This window comes from Cuculus canorus, chromosome 1 (genome assembly GCF_017976375.1).
Source record: "Cuculus canorus isolate bCucCan1 chromosome 1, bCucCan1.pri, whole genome shotgun sequence".
In the NCBI taxonomy this organism is placed as follows: domain Eukaryota; kingdom Metazoa; phylum Chordata; class Aves; order Cuculiformes; family Cuculidae; genus Cuculus; species Cuculus canorus.
Genome location: NC_071401.1, coordinates 161,047,061 through 161,068,497, shown reverse-complemented (window position 1 = coordinate 161,068,497; position 21,437 = coordinate 161,047,061). Strand labels below are relative to the sequence as shown.

The following is a 21,437-nucleotide window of genomic DNA, read 5'->3' as shown; positions in this document are numbered from 1 at the left end:
TATTATATGCTGGACATGAGTAAACAGTTACCAAAAGGATTCTAGCACCCTTTTTGCTTCAGTTTTTCTCAGCTTATATTTCAGTTTTCTACTTAGACAGGATAGTCAATTTGTAGTATTAGTACAGCCCTATGATACAAAATGCAACATGATGTTTTGCTGGTACTTAAATTTATGTGAGTAGATCTATTGGTTCTCAAACAGAACAGAGTTTTTCAGTGTTTCTGTAGTCTTTAGAGTGAGAGCTCAAAAAATACATGGGGGAGATCACACACTTCAGATTGTATTAAATATTTATCCTATTCATTAAAGGGGACATGGTTTGTGTTTCTTTCCTTTTAAGTATTATAGTAATTGCTGGTAGACCTTGTAAGGGAAGTCTAATGCTGCTGCTGTTACACATTTGGTTTTTTTTTCCTCTAGGGTTTGAAATCCACGATAATGGCAGACACAGACAAGTAAGTAAAATCTATAGGTTTGTGATGCTCTGACCGTATTGTATGCTGTGCCTCCGATGGCATAGGCAGAGTCTAGGTAGTGATCTTGGCACTGTGGCAAGATGTGAGGCTTGTAGAACCTTGGACAAAATCTTGAGTTGCTCATGCCAGATGAATTTGGGATCTTAATTGCAAGCAAATCTAAAACTGTGACAACGCACTAGTCAACTTACTGTGTTAGATAGCATTCTGGATGAGAAAAACAATAGTACTGCCCATTACTGTTGTTTCACTGTATGTAGTTTTTTTCTGTACTTCGAATTCTCATATTTTGTGATGTTTGAAGTATAGTTTAGGTGAACCTACCCTCACTTCTCAAGGGCTGCACAGCTTAACAAAGAGGATGTGTAGAGCAGAAGGAGGCTTTGATGTGTTGATATGAGCAGGAGCTTAAGGAATTATTTTGTGAAAAAGGAATCTTCAAAATTCTGGAAAGCTGCTAGTTTGTTAAACTGTTCTGAGGTTGTCAAATGTGTGAGACTTGAATCTATGAGGTCAAATCTGGCTTTGTTTGGATATTAAGACTTCATTTATCATAGATCAGAACTGATGTGACAGTTTATTTCTACCCATATGATCTCTAATTTGAGCTCTGTAAGCTCATTATAGTATTTTATAAAGTTAACTTCTTGATCCTGTTATTGACTATTCCTAATAGCAAAGAGCAGTCTGAACTTGACCAACAGGATATGGAAGATGTTGAAGAAGTAGAAGAAGAAGAAACTGGTGAAGATGCTAACAGCAAAGGTAATATCTTTTTTTACCCTCAGCAAAAAAAACCATGAACATGTACTGGAATACTGATTTTGCCTATGCTGAACAGTTTTACTTATGCTTTGTAGTTAAAAGTTTGGAGGCACAGATAGAATCTGAAGAGCACATAGCTAAAACAAATGTTAGTAATTTTGCTAGAAAATATTTTGGATTTTTGATACTGCCATGTTATATCATTGCTTGAACAGAATAACAACACTGAAGAAAAGTAGGTTAATTTTGCTCAAGGTTATGTTAGAGACTTTGCTATATCAGAAAAAGTGTTTTCAAAACTGGATTGCAAAATTCTGGGGAACACAGTGGTCAGCTGAAGAACGGCTTACAATAATTAAATTACGACTATTCAGGTGTCCCAAAGAAGCCTATGCATGAATAATATGTATTTTTAGTGATTAAACCTAGATATTGTAGATGAGAATCCAAGGGGGATTATAATATAAGAATTTTGGAGAGAAATTGGATTTTATAAATAAACATGTTTCAGCAGTAGGGAAGCCTGACACAGTGTTAAGCAATTCTTTGGCATCTGTAATTCTTGCTTGTATAGGTTTATAGCATTTTTTAATGCACAATTTTTCCCTAGGTTTTACTGATTTCCTTTTCTCAATCTATATAATTTGATTTTTTTAATATGTCAAAGGTGCTTTGGTGGACACTAAAGCAGTCAGGATTTTAGGAAAAAAGATCTTTGAAGAAATAACATCCTTGGATCCAACAACTTGCAAAAATTGCAGTTATGTGGTTGGATTTCAGTTTAAGAGCATGTGGCTGTTGGCATACCATGTGTAGGATACAATATTGAAGAATAATATTAAAGATTTGATATAAAGAATAACTGCCAACATACTCAAAGGGAACAATTGGGTAGGTTTTCCAGTATAGGAAAGATGAATGAATAGAAAGACCAGAGGAAACTATATTGTCACGAGCAGTAGTGCTGACTAATGAGAGGTGGTACTGTTAAGAAGTAGTTAAAGGTTCTACTGCTAAAATATAAACCCATTGCAATCACTATGAAGAAGCAAACTGGTTTTTTTGATGTCACTTGAAACATAACTTTTCAGCATGTATTTTAGTGCTAGAGTGTAACAGAAGAGACTAATCATATGTAGTGAAGGGTATAGAAATGGAAAGTGGTATGCCATTTCTTTGTGTATCAGGAAGGATTCACTCTAATTTGAAGGTGTTAGAATAATGTTACATAAAACCTGATATCTTATATGGAATATAGAGTATTTGTGTGCCTATCTGAAGATATTAAGGATAGGGAAGAAGGCAAAATGGCATGATAAAAACTGTTGATGAATTCTTAGTAAAAATATGAAGTTCTGAAATTAATTTCTTCAGGTTGGGGCACGGATTTTGATCAGAAGTAAAGGAGTTGATGTTCATATGAATAGTAAGAATGGTTAGGCTAGGAATTTCAGTGTTTAAGCGTACTTCTGCCTTGTGGTTTGGAACAGGTTTTCCATTTCGACAAATTGCTTTATAAAGATGTAGGTGATGGACTACAAGGGCCTAGTACTGATATTCTTGTAGTCAATAATATGTCAGACTACTCTAATGAGTAATCTTTCTACAAGTTGTGTATAGTAAATGTACTGCTGTTTTGTGGTATTTAAGCAAGTTTTCTTTCAAGATAAGTCTAAAAGATGCACTTTGCACTTAACAATTTTCTTTTTTAATTTAGCTCGGCAGTTGACTGTGCAAATGATGCAAAATCCACAGATTCTTGCAGCCCTGCAGGAAAGACTTGATGGTCTGGTAGGAACATCTACAGGATATATAGAAAGGTACAGTATTTGTTCAGTATGAGCAGAGTTGTAGATATGGTTCTTTTGCTTTCTGAACAATATTGTTTGTAGCACTAATAGTCATAAACCACTATGCTCAGATAGCAGGAAAACTAATAAAACATGTAGTGCATCTCAAACTTGAAGAGTTTATTTGGGCTTCTATGAAGAAAAGAACACTAAAATATTTAAGGTGCTGACCGGCCTGGCTGTGATAGGATCCTACATTGCTGTGGACTTTACCTGAGGCACCTACTGAGTAACAGGTGTTGTTACTGCTGCTACTCATACCACTTTTCTGTTACAGAGGGTAGCATGGAAGAAAAGGCCATTTAACTAAGAGCCTTCCCCAATAAATATTGGCTCAAGAAAGATCATGGAGTCAAAGGGTACCCACGTTCTCTTGCTTCTGGGTACTGTGCATTGCAGGCTTTCTAAAACCCAATATTTTTTCTTTTTTTCAACAGATGTTCATTAACCTCTACTAATCTTTCAGGTCGTAAGAAGTGGGCAAAAGTGGTAGCATTGATTTACGTGGCATTCTTCTAGTCGGCTACTCCCTAAGATACTGTACCATTTCTTCATTATTTCTAAGTACAGTAGTGCATTCTCTGTCACAAAAGAATTGCAAACTTTGCCACTGTACCCAATGCTTGACTAACTTGTAATATGAAAATAACTGTATGTAACTTGAGCCTGCAGATTCTCAGCATATGCATGCTGACTTAACCACGCTTTACAGGTGCCTCTCACATGTCTTCCCAAATATTATTTTCAGCTTATTTATTTACAGTCTAGACACTGAGGTGGTGCAGAAATCAGCAGGAATCTAGAATCCTAAAAGCCTGTTAAGTGTGCTGTTAAGGGACTAGGGGCATAAGCTGGTAGGAAACTAAATAGGTTCCAGGTCTGCTCAGGCTTGCCATTGTTTTACTTCTGCAGTCCAGTTCAGGTTTCTTGGTCTGCTTCTCCATTTTGGATTTAGTTGGTAAGAGCTATCTATCTCTTTCATGAAACTACTTAACTTTTTTTTTAAAAGTAGAGAGTTTATAAAGCAAGTGATAGTATAGACTGTGAAATTTGAACTAGTTGGCATGGGTTGTAATGAAACGCAACTTTGACACATGCAAAAGATTCTAGATTCTCTAATAGATATTGTCTAGTTCTTTACTCTGACATACTGGAATCAGACATGCTGCATGTATGGCACTATCTCTTAGAAGTTTCGTGCTTTACATGCAGTTGCTAGGACCAGTACTCTTTCTGCATATATACACATCAGGCATTAAGTGTACAGTTGTTGTATCTCTGTGGTCGTGCTGATTTTCTTCCTTAACACTTTCTTCTGGAACTAAGTGAACTTGCTACTTGAGTTGCTATTAGTTGATGTTATAGTTGAAGGTAAAATTACAGCAAGGTTGACTTGACTAACTTTTGGAAAAATATCAGAGTAAAAGGATGTTATCAACCATTTATGAGTGTATGTGACTAAATTTAAGCTGTTTTGGTTGTTTGTGTAGCAGATGTACTTTGTTCCAAATTGGAAGGTTAAGTGGAATCTCGCTTTAATGATGATATGCATATTATCATAGTAACCAGAAACAGCATATTCATGTTGAGCGTAAAGACACTGGGGAGGAGGGTTCTGCATGTTAGAGTAAATGAGGATGTTGGAATATGTGCTTGTCCTACCTAACAGAGGTAAGATAACTTTAGTAATTAATGTAGGCGTTCAGTGTTTAGCTTAGTGTTTAATTAAGCTAAAATATTGTTGGTTATTTCATCTAACCTGGAGCTATTCCTAACAATTAAAAGCCATTGTTTATTGCTGTGTTCTAAATAACATGACACAATTGCTTAAATAAAATGAATTTGAGAAGTTAACATAGTAATCTTCTGCAGCCATATGCTAGGTTTTCGCAAACCTTACAGGCAGTTGAGGCTGTCAGCAGTCTACCCCATGGATCTTGCTGTTAGCCTTGATGTAGGTAACTTCCTATCCTAACAGTAGATCTGTGTTAGCATATTTTACTAAATGAAACTAGTATTAGAGTTGTAGCCGAGAAGTATTTATAATGAGGATTGGATAAGCTGCTTTCCTTTTACACAGGTATAATACAGTGGTTCCTATAGCAAAACAGTTCTGGCTCGCTTTGGGCATGACAATTAATATGCTAGAAGACAGTATTACCAGCTACTTTCCTCAGTGAAACAAAAATGTAAATTTTTAAGATTAACTTCCTTAGTGAAGAATAACTCAATCGTCTTGAACTTTCTTTTGTAAAACCAAGCCAGTTCGTGATAAGACCTTTGTTAATTATGCTTAATCATATGAATTTACTATGCTGCTTGGTGGTAATGTAAATCTTGGTTTTAGTATGAAATTTTATTGCAGAAGTTTATCTCATGATTGACCCAAGTGTTTGGAATGCTCTGGTTCTAACTGAGGTTAAGCCTCAATTTAAGAGCCTGTACTAACAGTTTCAATCTGCATGGTGCAGTGGGTCATAGCTTGACTTGTACAGTTTTCTAAAGCTTAAAATAGAGTTTAAAATCAGTTCTGATGCAAGTTGGTGAACTTGCAAGGGGACTGGTTAAGGAGGGGTCAATGTGTGCTTAGAATGCAATATTAGTAACTGTTCTATCACTGAATTTTTCAGCTTGCCTAAGGTTGTTAAAAGACGTGTGAATGCTCTCAAGAACCTTCAAGTTCAGTGTGCACAGATAGAAGCAAAGTTCTATGAGGAAGTTCATGAGCTGGAAAGAAAGTATGCTGCTCTCTATCAGCCCTTATTTGACAAGGTATTTTAATGCTAATCTGATTTGTACTTAAAAGCTTTAGCTAAAACACAAAATGAACATAAGCTGAAAGCTTATGCACGTTCTGAATTACTTCAGTCTTGTATGTGCCCATTCAATTAATTTTACTGTCCATGTGAATATCAGCTAAGATTAAGGGGAGGAAAGATTCAGTCTGTTCCATGGTTACCAAAATCATTTCAATATACCAGGACTCATCTTGTTAATTGAGTAGATACGTGTCAGATGGTGTTGTAACCTTTCTGGAACTTTGGTTATTTTAGTATGTTGAAAAGCTTGTAACTGCTGAGTAATCTTCTAGGGCCAAAAGAAAAAGTTTGGAAAAGTAGTTAACGTATCATTGATTGCCTAGCTTTAGAGTTAGGAATTTATTGGTTAGGGCATTGCTGGTTGCATGACTAGGAAATGTGAAAACATTCTTGGTTTAATCTTCCAGCGAAGTGAAATCATCAACGCCATTTATGAACCTACAGAGGAAGAATGCGAATGGAAAGCAGATGTCGAAGAAGAAATTTCAGTGAGTATCTTAATCAGTTCTTGTCAATGTCTGAATCTTAGCATGAAACAAAATCCAACACAGTAAATATCTTTTTAAACAAATGGGCGCTTATAATAGTGATTATTACTTGCTTATAGTAATGATAATAATTCTTGATGATTGCTTGAAGTGTGCACGTGAAATTTGATCTATACTGGTATCAACATAAAACTGTAAATGGACCTTGTGGGTGCCCTTATAAAATCAAGAAAAACTAACATTTTTATTCTATCAAGGAGGAAATGAAAGAGAAAGCCAAGCTTGAAGAGGAAAAAAAAGATGAAGAAAAAGAAGATCCTAAAGGAATTCCTGAGTTTTGGCTTACAGTATTTAAGAATGTGGACTTGCTCAGTGATATGGTTCAGGTAGGTAGTGGCCCAGACTTGTTTGAAGTTGTGTTAGTGTTTAGGAAGGGAGTAGAGATAATACATTACTTGATGTGCCTGTAGGAGAGCAAAAATGGAAGAAGTATTTGCATGTCTTCTGTACTTCATTTAACTGAGAGCACAGAGCACTCTGAAATACCTTCTTACTGTTATTTGTTGAAGTTATTTTGCCTTACTAATATATTTTCTGTGCTTGAGAATGTGTGTATGAGATGTATTAGATACTGCTAAAAACTAGGTGTTTGTGTGGATATAAGTTATGTACTGCAGTGGAAACTGTACAGCCGTTGTTGCCATCTGCTGGTGATGTTCATGAATATATTTCAGTACTGGAACAAGGTTCTTGTCCTATGAAAAACTCATTAAAAATACGGCTTTTTATCACTGCAGGATTTTATATCTGTGTACAGTTTAATGTTATGACAACTGAATGAATTTTTTTCTTTATAGGAACATGATGAACCTATCCTGAAACACTTAAAAGATATAAAAGTGAAATTTTCAGAAGTTGGACAGCCTATGGTTAGTTTAACTTATTAAACAAGATTATTTTTGTGTTAAGACTTTTATATTAGTAACATGGTCTGTGATAGCAAATTGTCTTATGGCAATCATGAGAAATATGCAGCTGCTTCTTGTCTTCTGAAAAATAATACAAGGACCCATACCAGTCTTGCAGTATTGTATGAATTAATTTAACGTTCAAATGCTGATGAGTTAATAACTTGGTCTTAATATCTGACTGTTTCACCTTTAAATCTTGATATCTCGGGTACTGTTACAATAGGATATAATTTCCTTGTCAGAAACTGGGTACTTCGCTAAGTTTTAATGTTTATCTTTGTTAGCACCAAGAAAGCTGTGCACTGGGAGATCTTGTGCATTTACTGCAACTACTATATTAAATAATAAGCACAAGATCAACTTGGTAAATGAAAATATTTGAAGATTTGCTGTACAACCAGAATAAGTTTTATCTGTGCACTATTTCAATATTTGTAGAGGTGGATATGTTCCATTGTATATGTTTTTTATTTTGGATTTTGGGTACATTGAAGTTAAAGGTGTATGTGACCAAATTGCTGAAGTTGTTGCTCTAAAATTCTTTTTAAGAGTTTCACACTAGAATTTCATTTTGAACCAAATGACTACTTCACGAATGAAGTGTTGACAAAGACATATAGAATGAGGTCAGAGCCAGATGATTCTGATCCCTTCTCCTTCGATGGACCAGAAATTATGGGTTGTACAGGGTAAGTGCTAATAAATAACTTCTAGGCAATGTAGCAGTTTCTTCCTTAGCATTATCCAATTGTAGACTTAAGCATCTTGAGAAGGTGCAGGGAAAGATATTGCTACCTAATACCTTGTGAACAGCTGGATTGGAGTAGATTTTTTTAGTGTTTTTCAGTAACTTCAACAGAATATATAAAACTATATATTTTATTATGGAATGGCTTGGGCTGGAAGAGACCTTTAAAAGTCATCTATTTCAACTCCCCTGCAATGAGCAGGGGCATCTTCAACTAGATCAGCTTGTTCAGAGCACCATCCAGCCTGACCTTGAATGTTTGTAGGGGTTGGGGCATCTACCCACCTCTGCAGGCAACCTGTTCCAGTGCTTCACCACCTTCATTGCAGAAAATATCTTCCTTTTCAGTCTGAATCTAACCTTTTTTTAAATTTAAAACCATTACCTCTTGTCCTATTGCTACCACTTCATTTCACACTTAGTTAACATAATTTCTGCACATGTCCTGTTAAGATTTAGTCTTAAGTGCCTGAGCAGCTTCAGACTGTTTTGTCTTCTTCAGTCTGGACTATGAAAAGCATAAATCTTGTTAGAGGTCACCATAAGATGATCTCTGCTCCTGTAAAAATGATTTATTCCTAGTGTTTGTTTTGTGTTTTAACTAAGACAGCCTCTTATCCCTAAACAACTCATCCCCTTCTTTTGAATCTTTTAAAGGAATCTAACCAAACCTCTGCACGTGTGGATGGTCTTTTTGACGTGACTTCTTCATTTACATGTGTCCAGAATTCTGTGTCAGACAAACTTATGGGCATGATTTAAGAGCATGGAGTTAAAAAAAACCCCAACAAATACAGAATACAAAAAAACCCACAAACAACTGAAAAACAACCAAAAGCTTCAATGCTAAGATGAACCCATTAGTTTTGGTCTGAAAAATATAAACTAATGAAAAGTTAGCACTTCGTAATTACTACCACAATGTTTTATATTCACTGTATCCTTTGCAGTTGTGATAAGTCTCAGTAGGTGTCTGTAACAAGGGGAATGTTATTAAGTTGCAGCTAGTTTTTCTTGTTTCTTTCCTCTCCAGTTGCCAAATAGACTGGAAAAAAGGAAAGAACGTTACTTTGAAAACCATTAAGAAGAAGCAGAAACATAAGGGACGTGGAACAGTTAGAACAGTAACAAAAACTGTTTCCAACGACTCTTTCTTCAACTTCTTTAGTCCTCCTGAAGGTAAACTGAACTTTAGTTTGTCTGCATTAACTTGAAATATTGTATGCGCTTTCCTCACTTGTTTCTTCTTTTTTTTCCTACAGTTCCTGAAAATGGAGACATGGTGAGTTGGCTTATTTAATATAAAAGGGTGGGGGGAAACACCAGTAGAAGACTTCATGCCTTTCTATAAAAAGTTTGTTGAAATTGTTTGGGAATTTGTTAAACAGCTTCAGCTTTAACTGTTCCTGTATTTAACTAAGAATACTTGTGATGAATAGTAAGTACTGGAGTTTTCTTTGTTAGAAGTATTTGTTGAGTTGGATGGTAAAATTCAGGTTAATAACCCATAAGACCTTACCCTTCCTCAAAGCTTCCTTGTGAATTGTGAACAGTTGTACAAATACAGCGGTCTTCATTAATACCCTGTGGTGTTAGTCTCTCCCTTTGGGCATTGTTTGGATCATCTTCTCTAATGGCTGCACATATCTGATTTGCATTTTATTATGTTAAAAAATTCCCCAGCTATTTAACTGTTGGAGAAAGTAATAAAACAAGAATAGAAAACTGCAAGAGCTGACTCTTCTGTGTGCTCACAAGTAGAAAACTCTTTGGCAATAAGCTATGTTTTTATAAGGAGGAAAACTACCCAAAACATTTCTGTGCTGAATAAATCACGGCGCTTGAGTGAGAAATCTGATTAAAGCCTCCAGAAGCATTCTGTTAGAACTCTAGTTGGCATGGACACCAAAAGCTGTATGTTCATGATGTTAAAAAAAAGCCAAGCTTTTTGGATTGAAGACAACATCTCGGATGGAAGATAGCAGAACACTTGATGTGTAAACAAAAGGAATGAAAACAGGGGTGTTAGGAGCATTTTTAGGTGTTCAGATGCTTCACAATGGTTTCCTTCATGGGAATAGTGCAGACTACTCACAGTAGGACTCAGAGATAGCTTGCAAAATCTTTAATTGCATAGACTTACCTGGTTATTGTTTAGTTCTTCTGGTTATTGTGTGCGTGAACTGAAAATCTGTGGGAGTTATTAAACAATTTTTCTACTTAAAACAAAGGCAAGTTGGGGGTGAGGGAAGAATAAACTTCAGAATTTTGTATAACTAAAATAACTGAAGGAAATGACCTCTCCGTCCTGCATAATGCAAGTAAGCTGTTTAAAGTGTAGAATTTGACTCCACAATTTCAATTCTATAAACCAAGTCCTGGACCAAAAAAGTCAGTATAATGGCATTTGTATGAATGTGACCACATCAAAATCTGTGCAAGTTGTGGTTTTCTGTCAAATGTAGTTATCAGCTTATGGTTTAGGAAATAATGTTGTTTTTATACAGGATGATGATGCTGAGGCAATCCTTACTGCAGACTTTGAAATAGGTCATTTCTTGCGTGAACGTATAGTCCCTCGATCAGTATTGTACTTCACAGGAGAAGCTATTGAAGATGATGATGACGATGATGTAAGTTTAATGTTCTTGCAAAACACTATAAACTTTGAAATAATGCTGCTTAAAGACTTTGGGTAATTTTTGACTTATTATAATGTTATCCGTAGAATGGGGTATGTCAGCATTACTTTCAGCTGAGCTTCATACAGTGTTCAGTAAAGAGCAGCATGAAAGTAATCTTTGAAGTAATGACTTCAGAGTTTTGTTTCAAAAGTAGTGGTAGAAGATGAATGGTTAGAGGATGTCTGAGTTGAATTTTGTGTATAAGGCATTGCTAAAGTGCCATACTCAATACTTTAGTAGAACCGTAATGAGCTGCCAGAGAACAAATTAGTCTATTTGTCTAGCTGGTAAGGCTCCTCTTTGTTTTTATAGTCATACTAGGCTACTAAGTTCCTTGAGATCCAAGCCTGATCCTTTCAGGAGTTCAGTCTTAGAAAATGATAGATAAGCACATCCAAAGCATGCCAAGATGTTCAAAGAAAGCTCTGCAAAAGCTTGAATTAAGTGCTTTAAAGCTGAAAAACAGAACACTAGACCTCTGAACTGTTGATGGGTAAAATATTTTCTCTCCTTTGCCTCTGCACTAACAAGGACAGTTCAACCAGTTGATTGGGGTAAGATAAGTCCTGCCTTAAAATGAATCTTTAGAGTGTAAAATGGTAGTAGCCCTTAGCCCAAAGCCAGGCTAGGGGAGGTGGGAAAGGGAAGTGACTGACTATACAGGATTCCTTAGGCTTTGAGACGCCCTGCTGGCCGGAAGTGTTATCACAGTCTAATAAGGTCTTTCACTGTTGCACACAAGGAACTTAAGATAAACAGTTTTTCCCTACCAGAGAGTAGCTTAGAGATTTAACATTGTTTACGTTGATGCAGAAAGCATTTAGTCAGATGTAGGAAGTTCTCTTAGAGCACAATACAATGGAGTCTCTGGCATTTGCTTGAATTATCTGGCTCTACTTGACCCATAAATGGCTGCATTTATGACTATCAACCATTTGTTTTCTTTCCTAGTATGATGAAGAAGGTGAAGAGGCAGATGATGAGGTAAGTGGGCAGGTGGCCTTGATTTAAATGGTTTCCCTTTTGTAGTTTATCTGGAATAAGTTACTTTGGTTTTTTTGAATGTTCTGGACACTAAGTTTAAGTATTACATGTAAAAGTAAGATAGAATGCATAGTTTCATACAAAAACTCAGCAAAACTAAACTAAGACAAACCTAAAGTATCTTACGAATTAAGCTGTAACTGATGTCAAAAGCTGTGTTTTGTGCAGCACAAACTAATAAAATATGTATAGCTTCAAGTGGTAATTAATGTATTTAAGAGTATAAACTAATTTTCTTGAAAATTGGTTCAGGAAGCTGAATGTATATAAGCCAAAGAAATAAAACCAGATGTTTTCTTTCAGGAGGGTGAAGAAGAAGCAGATGAAGAAAATGATCCTGATTATGACCCAAAAGTAAGGAATGAAAAAGAATGTTTTAAGTTTCTGTATGCATATACACACTTAAAAATTCATGTAGATTTAATCTTGATTTTTTAGTTTAAGTTAAATACTTAATACAATAGCTCCTATGGTGAGTATGTTTTGGCTGAGGCTGTTTCAGGACTAACATTGGTAAAGCAACTTTTTAAAAAATTCTTCCTACAAAAATCATTTTGTAGAAGTAACTTTTGGCTTTGAGCACTGAAATTAGTCAGGCTTGGGTTTCTGTAAACCTGTCTTGCAGCAAGTTTCTGCTAGTGATGAAAAAGTTCTGTAATGGTTTTATGGACATGCACTTGACTAATCCAGGTTCAGTTTTTGGGAACTTGTCACAAACTGATTCTGGCACAGAATTTCCCAGGACAGTACAAAACTGAGGCTTTTTCGGAGTAGATGACAAGCAAACCTCTTATTGCTTGAGGTAGCAGAAGTCAAGGTTTAGGAATGCAACTGCAGCCAAGTACTAAAATGTGAACACCCAAGAGTAACTGAGCTTTCTTATTCTGTGGGAAGGCCAAAAAACAAGTCGGGCTCAGTTCTCTGGAAAAGTGATGGTGAGCCACTCAGTTCATAGCTTTTTCTTGGCTCAGGGAAGCGCACGTTTGACCACCTGAAATCATCTGATGGTGGTAGGTGAAAGCTGCAGTCATGAAAATCAAGTCTGTGTGAACTAAAAATTTCTGCTGCAAGATACACTCGCAATGTATGATGAAGAAGCAGTATATTTTTCAGTAGGAATGATTTGAGCTACAATCAAAGTACTGTTGAAAGAATTACACAATCTTAGCATTTTACCTAGAAAGATGGAGGGTATAGAACTATTAATCAAAATGCACACCCTGTTGGTGATGTTTTGTCTGCTGTAGTGTACTCAAATTGCTTCCTAGTCAAAAAAGTTTTGGGATAAAAATGAAACAGCTGCAAGATGGGCTTCTTTTCACCATTTCAGATTATTGTTTCTTTAGCCTAGAAGAGCAAAGGGCTCTGTATACTCAGTTTCAGAGAGAACAGCCAAAGTGCTAGAGGCAATAGTGGTACTACAGCATATTGACTAAAGAATACATATCTGTAAGCTGATCACAGGCTGAAAGCCAGCTAAATTTTTTAAAGCACTGTGGTCCTAGCACAGCTATCCAGACTAAGGTAGTGGAGTCAAACTTGCTACTGATCTGTGCCCCCAAAAAGTATTTTCCTTAAATTCCCATATTACTGTGAGGTATTTTTGGTTGTCTGTTTCAATATAAGAGAAGAAATTTTCCATGTTAGAGTGTTCTAACAACTGGAATTAATGGCAAAAGATGTTCACAGAGTGTTGAGAACGTACTATGATTGGTGTTATATCACATTGGTCTGCACTGGCTTCTGGAGTGAGGCCATCCCCTTGTTACTGAACATAGGAAGTTTCTTTTGCCTTAAACTGTGTAAAAGGCCTAAAAGGCCTGGATGCTGCTTCTGAGCCACATTCTTTATTATTGTGCATAACTCTCCTCCTTTTTTGGTTTTAGTGTCTTTCAGAGTGTACCACTACACTTAGTTCTGAACCGATTTTTGTTCTGGATCATACCTATGCACTAACAAAGACAAAATAAATGCATTGTGGATGTTGCCACATCCAAAGACAGCAGAATTACTAATACTAGGCAAGTACTTTAAGGGAAAAGATGGAGGAAGAAGTTGAATATTGGAACTTGAGAAAGTATGCTTAGCAATATTAATAGTTCTTCTAAAACACCGATATATGTAAACTGATTTTTCCTTTTTTTCCTCAACAGAAGGATCAAAATCCAGCAGAATGCAAGCAGCAGTGAAGCAGTGTGTATGTGGCCTTGAGGATTACCTGCACTGTAATAGCCTAAACACAACTATTAGTTACTTACAGCCTTATGTTTTGTATCTTGGTAGAATTAAGTAACCAGTTTGTTAAAAAAAAAAAAAAGAGTTCAAACACATAAGAACCAGTTTAAAATGTAGGTTCAATCTACCTAGCATTTTAACAGTATAATTTTCTGCCAATATGTAGAATGCAGTAAATTCCCTAAAGCATGAATGTTAATTCATTGCTACATAGTTTGGTTCTTGTGAAGTCTTTATTATGTAGCTATTAGACTGCAGCTGTGAAGATTATCAGAACTGTTAACTTGAGACCAATATTTGTTTAGAGAAAACTCTCTCCTGAAGAACCAACCAAAGTATTTTTCAGCCCAGTAGTCTGAACGGGTTTAAGTCTGCTTGCACTAGCTGTGCCTTCATTACCTTGTTATAGAAATGGCAGTTGACTTGTACTAACTAGGAGATGATGCATTTTGGGTTTGACTACTTGAGAAGACTAGTATAACTTGTTTAATTTCCAACGAGACCACATTAAAAGTTCATAACTGTCAGCTTGTTGATGCTATCGGTTTTGTATTTTATGTGACATAGTGATCTACAAAAGAAACCTAGTCATCATATTAAGGTTATTGTTTACCTCTGGGGTGTGAATAAAACCTAGTATTTTCAGAAGCTAGTCTTGTTTTATTATGATGTGTGTATCTGCATGTGTAAACTGGTAAGGCATATCTTTCATGCTGCAGTTCACTTTTCACTAGAAACAAAAGTTGAGAGTTACTGAAAAGTAAATTATGTAGCATTTTAAAAAAAGAAAACACAGTAGTTGGAGAGTTTGATCCATTCTTTTCCATTTGCAGTAATACTTGTGAATCTAAGCTAGGTGTTCCAGTGATTGGTCAACACTGCCATCTTGAGAAGACAAGTTTTTAGAAGTGGGGCTAGATCTGATAAAGGACTTCAGTATTGCTGTGCCTGACTAAGGCATTGGTTATTAGTATGAAATCTTGAGGCAAGAAGGGTGCCTTGGATTTCCAGTCTGTGTAGGCAGAGTTAGGTTGTCCTGAACAAAATCTACCGTGCAGCCTAAGGGAGCGCTAGAACACTTAGCTGTATTCTAGTTTATACTTACTGTATCCAGCATCTACAGAGGATGAAACAAATCTCAAGGAATCCCTCACCCAGTCTTCTGTTTACTACATTTAAGTTTGCTTGTTCTGATTTGTACTTTTTCCATATTGGATGTTCATTGTCAGTTGAAGCATATGGAGTAGGTGGTCTTCCTCATACTTAACCTTGCCTCTAGCCTAGCAATGGAGGTGAGATGTGGAATTGAATACAGTCAACTTGAAGAGATTGCAGACTGTCTTCCATTTGAGTTTTCTCACTCAGTAACATGCTGCTGTACTCTGTGCAGTCTTGTCCTTGACATAACTATAGAAGTTCTGATCTTCTAAGTAAGGTTTTAGGTAATTCTGAGGGATGGGAAAGTCCTCACAAGCTTGGAAAGAAATGTCCAGCGTAGCCATGGATCTGTTTCTGCAGTAGCTATGCTTTTCCTCTTTTTGTCTTGCCACCGATTACTAATTTAGCCATAAAGGGTTGAAGGTTTGAAAAGAGCAGAGCAAGCCAGAGGCAACAGCCACTTGAGGATGGGGCTGGTAGAAGGGTTCCTCTAGCATGTCTCTTGGGGGTTAAGTAATACAGAATAAGGTATCCCAAGTGCCCTTCTGACTTCTCAGCCTTCCCCCCCACCTTCCTGAGACGAAGAAGGTCTAGTATGCTCTGACTAAACTTTTTTGTTACGTTTTTTATTCCTGTAAGGCTTAAATACCACACAGCTTAATTTCAGAATCCTTGTCAGGCTTCATCTTTATCCTCCAGATATTCATGGATGTGGGAGAAGGAGCTCTTGTTGTCTATATCTGTATATATAACAGTACTGTCAAAGCTGTGCTCTTAGGTGTTTTTTAGGTAGCCTGCAGATAATAGAAAAATACAGTAATGAAAAGCTAACATCACGTTCTCTGGTAGTTGTGTGTTAAGGTAGATGTCCTTGTGTTGTGTTCTTGTGATGACATAAATCCTGACAGAATATGCTTATCCTTGGAGGCACCTGACTCTGCCATGTGTTTGGGTGTCATTTGGTCTATTCTCTGAATGTCTCCCAGGATTAAGTTTAAACTTGAGATTCAGGGCATGTGGAGAATAAACTGATATGTTAAGAGCTTGAGCAGTCATTAATACAGGGCTTGAGGGTACATACTTTCAGACATGAAAAGTATCTGAAGTCCTTGCTTAGATCTAGCCCGTTTTTACTAGCAGCATCTGGCTATTGTATCTGAAAAAAAGAAAGCACTGTTAAAAGTTGTCTGATTAATTTCAGAAGCCACTGTTCATAAGAAATATAGCTTGTGTTTCAGTTGCTTTCTCATTAATATCTTTATATCATACAATGGGATACAATATTTGAAAAGAGTTCGTAGATGTCAGAACTCATTTGCAGCCTGCAAGATGGAGAACCATGAATCCATCTCTGTCAACAGATATTGGCAAGCTTCTTTCTAGATTGACTTGCTAGTTGTAAATGAGCAGTTCTTGTGCTCTCCAGACTGCAGCAAAAGGAAGGATATAATCATACAAATTGAGGTGCCAGTTCTTAGGGCGTCAGTTAAATAAAAACTGTTTTGGTGCTTAACATAGTTTTGTGATCAACAACACTCTTGTTTAGCATTCTGAAAGGCAGTATGTAGCAGGAACATTAAACTTTAAACATTGATTGGAGTATTGTGACTCATTCTTTTCACTTCTCGTTAATTTATAGCAGCTGTAGAGGAAACTGTTCATTTAGACTTGCGGAAAATATGTTACCTTGTTAACAAGTTCAGGTTAGGAAGATGTGTCACTGAAATAGGATTTCTTGGTCACATGTTGCAGTACTGCACCAAAATTTAAGACCTGTATAAATTATATCTTCTGTCCAGTTTTGGTTGCTGTGTTGAAGGAAGAAGTATCTTAGGGGAAAAGGGTGAGTTGGTGAGGAAAGAGGTAGGACAAGTAACAGACTGTGAGGTGGAGGAGTACTCGGAGCTTATGCTTAATGGAGAGAGGTGCTTTTTGGTAATTCTACACTTTAAGCAAATGTAGATTAGATTACATTAGCACTGAAGAGTTTTCCTGTCTGGTAAAACTTTAACATAAAGAAAACCCAACAGAACAGTATCCTAAAAGTAGTATACGAGATTTAAGCTTAGCATTCCCAAGTTGTGTTTTCTGGAGAAGGGCAATGTTAGAAATGTTACCATGGCTTATTCAAACAATATACATAGCCACACTTCTTACCAATGTCTTCTAGAGCTAACTAGCTTCATAAGCTCAGATGCTTAATTGGATTCTTGAAACTGATGTTTCCTAAGCTATGTAGCAGATGTTTTTACTTTGACATGGTTTTATTAATTAAATAATTTTTAAAAAAAAACCCAAAACATAACCAAACCGAACAGAATGTAGAAAGCTGCAGGAATTGAATGTGTTCATCTTTGTCTTCAAGCTGGTAATTGCCCTTTGTTTTAGGGGCCACTGGTATAGACCAGATTCAGAAATCAATAGGGAATTTAAACTAATCACCCATTTGTGCATGTCTGCCAGACATGTCCAGTTTCCAAAGGTGTCTGTGCAGCAGCTGCTTCTCAGGTTCCTTGTGTTGGGGAGGATTGTGCTCACATACTCCATGACTTAAAGAGAAAAAATGCTAAACTTTGTACAAATATAGCTTCCTCCGGCCCAAGACTTTATTGTACAGATCAGAAATCATTGCTACCACACTGGGGTTTCTTTCTTAACTGTAGTTCTGTGTGAGATGAACTGATGCCCTGCAGGTTTTCAAGAGGGTGTTGAAGTAATGATTTTTAATTGCTCGTGCCTACCTAAAGCGAACATATATATGTATGTACTGGAAACAGTAAGCCTTACTTCTGCGTGCTGTCAAGAGGGTTTGGAAGTTCGCCCACATGGCATGTTGGATGACATTTGTCTTGTCACTCTTTAAGTTCTGTTAGACCTGTGAGAGCTAGCATCTTCCACGCTAGCTCAAGAGCTAGTATCTTCCATGTGGCCTGTCTCTCAGCTTTTGCAGGAAAAAATAAAGCAGACAAGACAGCATGCCAAGCAAAAGATAAGCTATTCCACATTTCAGTCTGCTTGGTGTATTCCAGAAGCTGGGTGCACAAGGAGTGTGTGGGGGTGGCAGAACTTAGCTGTTGCGAGCTGTGCTTCTGTATGCTCAGGTGTTGTATCTGCCCAGATTTCATGCTTACCCTGCAGTTGATGAGAAGCAGTTTGCATATTCTGAACTCATAGCATGTTTTATTCGGCACATCAGATCATTTAAGCCTTCTTTCAGACCGGCTTTGCTCTATAATATGTATCTAAGCGTTAAGTGCTTTTTTGATAACTTTAAGAACTCCAGAGAAGCCAAGCTGGAGAAGCTGCAGTGCCAGTAGTCTGTGCATTGTACACAGTTGCTTCACTGGATTCTGCCATGGGTTAGCAGGAATGGGGCTATGCAGCTGATAGTCACAGTAAATCTTTCATCTATTTATGCCCAGTTCACTGTGGGGTACCCAGTTCACAGGTATCTGTGAGATGGAGTTCCTAAAAGGAAAAGTTTGCTCCCCAGATCACAGGTCCAGTGCTTAAGTGTTCGCTTGGCAGCAAGTTCAGTGAAATTACTGGGAAATGGTAAAGGTCAAGAAAATACTTTTAACAAGTAACCACTTACTAATTTCTTTAATTGCATATTGCAATCTATTTGTCATATATTTCTCAATCTTTGACAACTTTTTCCTTCATTTTCCTTCTGTCTGGTCGTGACCCACTCATATTTCCTTTATGTTTCCCTCTTAACTGTTTTCCAGTTCTAGTCATTGCTCTGTAATGGAAGAAATGATGAGATTTTAAGGGTTGTCCCGCAGGGTAGGTTTAGCATCCATGTCAACCTAATAGTTGGTGTCAAGCTGCTATCTGCAGGTTTGCTAACCAGGAGAACGCTAGTAAAATTATGAGCATTTTAGTCTTTTACTGTGGCTTCCCAAAACAATGTTTAACTTGCTTTGGGGTTTAAAAAGAATGCTTTAATTACTCTTACCATAACTAGTCTCTAATTAAGGTTATGTGTACAAAACTTCCACTAGTGTCTAAGTTAGGGACCTTTTGGTATAGGAGATCAGTGTATTTGACAACCAAACATTTCTGTTACCAGTATCAACTTTGAACATGGAAAAGGAAACACTCTGTAAGGAATAAAAGGCATCTTGGATCTATAGGCTTTGAAGGATCAGATTCAGTGCTTTTCCAGGTTGTAGTACTTGAGGTTTGACAGTAGGAGGCATCTGCACATCAGATATTTCAGGAGGAAGGGATGCAAAACCTTCATAGTGAAACTTCGATGCAGATGGCAAGTAGCGAACACAGAACACATATAATTGCAGTGGTTTAAGTTCATATTTAAAGAAAAGTAAAGTAAAATCTCAGTGGGATACGTAGTGTGCTTTACTGTGTTCAATGTGTTTTTTCGAAATACTACTGTAAGCAATGCTTCAGGTAGTTCAGTTTTGACTTCCATCTAGGAAAATGAAGTTGGTTATCCTTTATTGGCAAGTTCTGCACAATTAAATTGGGACACTAACTTTTATCAATGAACTGTCAGTATTTAATCTCACCCTGGTCTCCTAGGTCTTGACTGACTTGGTGGTTTTGGTAGAGTAGTTTATTTTAAATAGCAGTTAATACTTGTTGCCTTTTAGAGTATAAATTTAAATGGATTTTTGGGATGTTTACTTCTGATCACATGCTTAGGTGAATTTCACTGGGAATAAACGTTTGCTGTGAGTCTATACATTAGCAGAGTGTTCATCAGTGCTTAGAACCGAGTTAAAAATCTGACATTCAACACTTTGGAGAACTTTGTGTCATAGAAGGCCAAAGTAGAATGGATTTAGTCCCTTTCTTATGTATATTTGATGAAAGCTTTTGGCCTTCCACACTAGTCTTACTTTTCCCCTTTGATTAATTACAAATTACTGTCAGTACTGAGAACAAGCAAAAAAATCTTGAATGCTTGTTACAGGATAATATGTGGGAGTCCAAAGTCTTAGGCAAGTTTCTGTACTACTGATTAGTGCATTGACTTGGAAGCAAATGCCAATGGCTTAGAGTAATGGAGCAGGAAACAAAACTCTACAGGTGAATTATTAGGAATTAGTCTCCTGCGAGTTTTATTTCAATATGCTATGCCTCACATACACTTAGTATTTTAATAAGGTTGTTTGGTATAGATGAATATATTTTAACCAGTGTGTTCTAGTTTGATAAGTTGAAAATTAAGTTTCTGCTAGTGTGACACAGTCGGGAGTGGAGAAGTAGATAGAAAACGTCAGGTGAAAAGGCAGGCGATTCTCTTACCTCCCTCCAGCTGTACATGAGGCTCCTTGTATATGCGCATTAACAGCTGAAGATGCAAATATTTGCACTGGGGAATTTAGGTTCAAATGGCAGAGAACTGCAGATAGAGACAATCGTGAGTGGTGCTTAGGTCTTTCGAAAGAGCATGTGCCTCTTAAAATAGACATAAAATGTTTGTGAGAATGAACAGTATCAGCTCTATGGAGAAGGGGCTATTCTTTACTCAGTGGATGTTTAAGATATTAACCTCCTTTTTTCTGTTCCGTTTGTGGCTAGCAAGTTGCTGTTATTACTGTTTTGGGCATCTGCCAGTCACCTCTGGAAAGGTAAAACAGCTAAGTAGTTTTAATTGCTGTGATTACCCTAATTGTTTACTTCTCAACAATTTATTAAAATTAACTTTGAAGTTCAAGAGGAAAAGATTACGAGGAAATACTTTTTTAAAAATGTTATCAAACTCCATTAAAACCATAATTAATGTTGATTTTGTTTCTCATGTGCTCTCACTGACCTATGCATTCAGCATGACCTGCCTCGTAGCTGCCAAGATTGCTGTGAGGAGGGTTGTATTTTTATGGCCATGTTAAATACATATTTTAAAAATATGTGCTCTTAAATGGAGTATGAAACTGACGTTCATACTCCAGAGTTCAGCTGACGTTGGCTTTGTCAGCCAAATTCGGTTATGTGGGCTTTTGATTTACATCTGACACATCAAAGGGCTTTTAAAATAAATAGTTTATTATTAACCTTAGGTCACTATTTTTTCTACTCGAGTAAATTAATTCACAAGCTAACCTCAGGGGATAATCCAAACTACAAGCAAATGTGTGGCAACAAGAAAAATGGTCCTAGCCGTTTGCCAGGTTTTTTTTTTTTTATTTTTGCCTCTTTTTAAAAATTTCCAATTAATGAGGTT

The 21,437-nt window shown here is 36.7% G+C and overlaps 1 protein-coding gene across 3 annotated transcripts in view; it reads left to right on the top strand.

Annotated features, from left to right (window-relative positions):
• The window catches only part of NAP1L1 (nucleosome assembly protein 1 like 1), a 34,290-nt gene extending 13,018 nt beyond the window's left edge, over positions 1–21,272 (top strand). For 2 of the 3 annotated variants that reach the window (XM_054072471.1, XM_054072480.1), the window contains exons 2-15: positions 424–458; positions 1,156–1,244; positions 2,962–3,064; positions 5,725–5,866; positions 6,321–6,401; positions 6,659–6,787; positions 7,259–7,330; positions 7,922–8,061; positions 9,154–9,299; positions 9,383–9,402; positions 10,628–10,753; positions 11,756–11,788; positions 12,152–12,202; positions 14,002–21,272. In XM_054072471.1, the coding sequence (XP_053928446.1) occupies positions 442–458; positions 1,156–1,244; positions 2,962–3,064; positions 5,725–5,866; positions 6,321–6,401; positions 6,659–6,787; positions 7,259–7,330; positions 7,922–8,061; positions 9,154–9,299; positions 9,383–9,402; positions 10,628–10,753; positions 11,756–11,788; positions 12,152–12,202; positions 14,002–14,037 (1,185 nt within the window). In that variant the 5' untranslated portion in view covers positions 424–441 and the 3' untranslated portion in view covers positions 14,038–21,272. The remainder of the gene's footprint in view (positions 1–423; positions 459–1,155; positions 1,245–2,961; positions 3,065–5,724; positions 5,867–6,320; positions 6,402–6,658; positions 6,788–7,258; positions 7,331–7,921; positions 8,062–9,153; positions 9,300–9,382; positions 9,403–10,627; positions 10,754–11,755; positions 11,789–12,151; positions 12,203–14,001) is intronic. The other variant, XM_054072484.1, reaches the window with a different exon arrangement.
• Positions 21,273–21,437: the final 165 nt, after the last annotated feature.